At 13.8% G+C, this 5,122-nt stretch overlaps 2 protein-coding genes across 2 annotated transcripts; both read right to left on the reverse strand.

Annotated features, from left to right (window-relative positions):
* Window positions 1-356: 356 nt before the first annotated feature.
* Window positions 357-1,253, reverse strand: PGAL8A_00294000 (conserved Plasmodium protein, unknown function; the record flags this gene model as incomplete). Its single annotated transcript, XM_028671940.1, has 1 exon — window positions 357-1,253. One exon carries the CDS (start codon window positions 1,251-1,253, stop codon window positions 357-359), a length of 897 nt encoding a protein of 298 aa, XP_028528543.1.
* A 1,449-nt stretch (window positions 1,254-2,702) lies between these two features.
* PGAL8A_00294100 (DnaJ protein, putative) lies at window positions 2,703-3,641 on the reverse strand (the record flags this gene model as incomplete). The annotated part of the gene is made up of 1 exon (XM_028671941.1): window positions 2,703-3,641. The coding sequence occupies one exon, from the start codon at window positions 3,639-3,641 to the stop codon at window positions 2,703-2,705; it is 939 nt and encodes a 312-aa protein (XP_028528544.1).
* Between the last annotated feature and the right edge of the window lie 1,481 nt (window positions 3,642-5,122).

The following is a 5,122-nucleotide window of genomic DNA, read 5'->3' on the forward strand; positions in this document are numbered from 1 at the left end:
AGGAAATTAATCATAATTATAAATAAAAAAAAAAAAAAAAAAAAGAAATAATAATTATAAGCATAATAGAAAGAAACAAAAAACAACAGTCTATAAAAAAAAAAATAAAAAATTTTGTTAATATGAACAAATATGTTCTAATAGATATTTTCAGTTTTTTATTTTATTTTTTTTTTTTTTTTTTAATATTATTTAATTATTTTAAAATAATATAATTTTCGAATTAATTCTAAAAAAAGATAATAAATATTTATTATATTAGATATATGTAAAAATATATATACACATTTTGTTCGATACCTTTATAAATGTTACATATTTTCCCTTTTTCTTTTTTATAAATTACATTATACTTCTTAAAAGACTAAATTTTTTTTAATACTTTTTTTTAATCTTTTATATTCATCTTTGATTTTTTCAAAGTGAATTAATCTTCTCATGTCTTCTTCGTAATTCGAATTTTTAATAAAAAAATCATTTTCTAATTCTATATTTTTTGTTTTAATATATTTTTTTGAATGCAATTCTTTAATCATACTCTCTGATTCTAATATAAATGGATTTAATTTTTCTAATATATCTTCTTCAAATGAATTATTATAATTTTTTAATATCATACCAATTGAATTAATTTGTAAAATATTTTGTCCTGTTGACAATTCAAACTCATTATTAACTTTTATTTGATTATATTTATTTTGGAAATTTTGAATACTTATATTTTTTTTATAATCATAAGAAAGAAAAATGTAAAAATTATGACAAAATACGTCAAATGTTAATTTTATCTTGCTATCACTCCTATATTTATAGATATAAGCACATTCTATTTCATTAATACTTTTCATCATAATATTTAATTTTTCTTTATCTTCTTCTATTTCATTTCTTAAAAATTTATTATAACTAGAAGGATCATATATATTTGTTACTATATTATTTAAATTGTTTACAAAATTGTAACTTTTTTCATCTATAGAACTTAGTCCTTTTCTTTTTATAGGTATAATATGAAACCTAATTTTTACAAAATCATCATATTTTAATGAATACTTAATATCATCTGTATATATAAAATCATTAATATTATTATTTCTTTTTTTATTTATATGATTAAAAATATCATATAAAATTGATATCTTTTTTATGATATTTTTATCAATTGTATTCTTATTTATTTCGTCATATATACTATAATTTTTAATTTTTTTAATTATATTTTGAAAATGTCTTTCCTCTTTTGATTGATTCATTATATTAATGAAAAATAAAACAACAAAAAAAAAAAAAAAAAGAAATGATAACTATACCAAATATTATAAAATTTTAGATTATTAAACCATGAAAAATCCTTCTTAATATTCCAAGAAAATGCAAAAAAAAAATTATCCAATATTCCTATCAATGTTATAAAAAATTAAAAGTATGTATAAAAATAAAACAAAAAAAAGACAGTATTTAATTACTTTTTTTATAAAAAAAAAAAAAAACAGAAAAAAAAAAATTCTTCAAATTTTATTATTTAAATAAAAAAGTATTAAAAAAGTTACAACAAATAAATTATATCATTTATAACAAATTATAAAAATTATATATGAGATACATATCATAATGTAATTTTTATTTTATATTTTAAATATTCCTAAATATTTTCAAATAAATGAAAGATTCATTCTTTTATTAAAATTTAAATAATAGCTGTATATTTTAACAAAACTTAAATAAAAAGAAGTTTTAATTAAAATTTTTTTTTTGATTTTAAATGCATATAGTGCAATGCAACAATAGTGCAAAATTGTACAAAACATTTTTAGTTAAAATATATTTTTAAAAGTACTATAAAATATTAAGAATGTATTAAATTTATAAAAAAAAAAAAAAAAAAAAAAAAAAAAAAAAAATAGTAATAGTAATTAATAAAAAGATAATGATAAAAATATTATACATAATATCCAAGATTAAATTAATATTATATAAACTTGAACTATTCTAATATTTATATATTAAATATATATATATATATATATTAAATATATATATATAATTGATATATGTTATCATTAATGATAATACATATTTATTATGGAAAATATTTGTGACTTAATATATTTCTTAATTTAAAATATGTGATCTTATATTTCTCTTCTTTTTTTTTCGAAAAAAAAAGTAAAACAGTAATTTTCATGTTTGTATGTATGGAAATGATACATAATTCAAAATCTTCATTAATTATATATTTAAGTTTTAATTTTTTTTTTTTTTTTTTTATATTTTTTAAAATATTTTTAATGTTTCAATTTACATATTTTTATTTTTCTCATATTTCACAAAAACATATGTATTTATTAAGTAGCATTTTTAAATATAATAAATGAATAATATAAATACATACGTTCTAATTAATTAATATAAACTTTCATTTATCTATTTTATAAGAATTTTCTTTATATACTATGAAGAGATTTCTATATTCTTTAATTTTATTTAGATAAATGGAATTATCTAGTTTTCAAATAATCATATGTATATTTAAAGAATGAAATTTAAAAGAAAACATTAAAAAAGAAGAGAAAAAAAAAAAAAAAAAAAAAAAAAAAAAAAAAAAAAAAAAAAAAAAAAAGAATTACATTATACTGTATCAGTTCAATAAAAACATATATACCTATTCAAAAATAATAATATTTTAATAAAATGTTTATTAATTATATATTATCAATTCCAGTTGAAAAAATTTTATCTAATTCATCCACCATTTCATTCATCATTTCATCAATGTTTTCTGACTCTTGTATTTTTTCATCATACATTTCTTTATCTTCATTACATGGTATTAATAATTTTAATTTAAAATTATTATTAATTTTATCTAAATTCTTTTTATAATATATAAATGCCCTAATTGTTTCAAAACGATGACTAAATATTATATAACCAACTTTTCTTTTATTTTCTTTTTCTTCATCATTTAAATTAAGATAATATTTTAGAAAATTAAAGTTAATAAAAAAGTTTAAAAAATATTTTTTTTTAATATATAACTTTAGTAAATTAATATTGTTATCATAATCATCCAAATAAATTTCAATTAATTTATTATTATCATGGATATATTTTTTCTTTTTAATATTTTCTTGTATACTTTTTTTCATAAATTCTTCATTTTGTTTTTTAATTTTTTTTAAATCAATTTCTTTGTTTAAATTATGTTGTTCCTTTTCATTATTACTGGGAGTACATTTTAACTTTTCTTTTTCTTCGAGTTTTTTTTTGTAAAATAACTTTTGATTTTGATAAGTTACAAATTTTTTTTTATCTAGATATCTATTTAAGCTAGTATTATTTATGGGTGTGTTTTTTTTTATTTTCTTTTGTACATATAAATTATATTTTTTTCTTAGTTTTTCATTCATTAAAAATTCATAAGCACTTTTTAAGATATTAAAGTTTTCTGCATATTTATCTTTCTCTTCTACTTTAAAATTAAAATCTTTTTTATCTGGGTGTAGTATTAAAGCACATTTCAAATATTTTTTTCTAATAATATTTTTTATATTTTCTTTAGTTGAATCATTTATAGTTAAACCTAATATTTTGTAAATATCTTTTCCAATTAATTCTTTTGGTATAAATGATGTTTCCATATTTGTTAATTCTTTTTATATCAATTTATTTTTATGTGTCAAATTAAAAAAAGAAAAAAAACAAAAATTTTATTCTTTATTACAATTTTAACATTCTAATTTTTACATTTCGCTTTTTTTTTTTTTTTTTTTTTTTTTTTTTTTTTTTTTTTTTTTTTTTTGTTAATATTTTTCCTAAAAAAATTATCTATCTTATATAATTTTTTATACTACACTACCATTATTTATTATAATTTTTTTCTTTGAATATTAAAAAAAAAAAAAAAAAAGAAATCAAAATTATAATTTTATTTAATTATTATATAAATTATTTTTTACTAAATTTAGTAATAATAATAAAGGATATATTTTCTATACATAAAGTGAATTTTATTATTTATCCTATTATTATTTTTCTTCATATTTCCCTTTTATATATAAACAAAAATTTTCTATAAAAAATTCTATATTCTAAAAAACTTTTCAAAATTTGTTTTCATATAATAACTACTTTTATATTTATAAAATGATTCTATAAAATTTATACAATAATTCTTTTTTTCTCATTAACATTTATTTTATAACTTCAAAAAAAAAAAAAAAAGTGAAAATTTTATTAACTTTTAAAAAATATTAATATTTATTCTTCATATAGAAAAAAAATTATTCTAAAAATTTGCGTAAACAAAAATTTTTTTAAAAGTACACGGAAATAAAATCATTTAAAAAAAAAAAAAAATTTTTTTTTTTTTTTTAATTTACTTAATATGAAAAAGAGGACAAATTTATATATGATATATATTTAAATTCCAAAAAAAAAAAAAAAAAATAAAAAATAAAAATAAGATAAAAATAAAAATAAATAATATATAAATGATAGTTCTTTAGCATACTTATAAAAATTATTTCTTATGTGATTTAAAAAAAATAAAAAAGGTATAACTTTGTCAGAAAAATACTCTTAATCAATATCGTAATAAATATTAACATGTAATTTTATGAGAAATTAAAAAAAAAAAAAAAAAATAAAATTAAAAATAAAAATATTATAAAATTTAAATTACAGTAAAATATAAAAATTAAAAAACAACTTAACATTTAGAAATAAAAATATTAAATTTAAATCATACAAATTTAACAAGAAACTTAAAATTTCTTTGATCCCATAAAAAGAACAATAACTAAAAATAGTTAAATAAAGTGTATATAAATAACAAAAAAAAAAAAAGTATATATATATATATATATTTATATATATAAATATATTTTTTAAAAAAATTAAAGGAGATTTAAAAATATCTATAAATGGTTTAAAGAGAAAGGAATGAATAAAAATAAAATCGTTGATATTAAGATGTTATTATAATAAGGGATTTATTTTTTGTACATAAAAATTGTTTCACAAAAGTCTGTATACATTTGATCATATATTTTATAAATAGTTTTACTTTATTTTTATTTATTTATTTAAAGAGATAAATAAAAAAAAAAAAAAAAAAAAA

Source organism: Plasmodium gallinaceum (genome assembly GCF_900005855.1).
Source record: "Plasmodium gallinaceum strain 8A genome assembly, contig: PGAL8A_v1_87, whole genome shotgun sequence".
Taxonomy (NCBI): Eukaryota; Apicomplexa; class Aconoidasida; order Haemosporida; family Plasmodiidae; genus Plasmodium; species Plasmodium gallinaceum.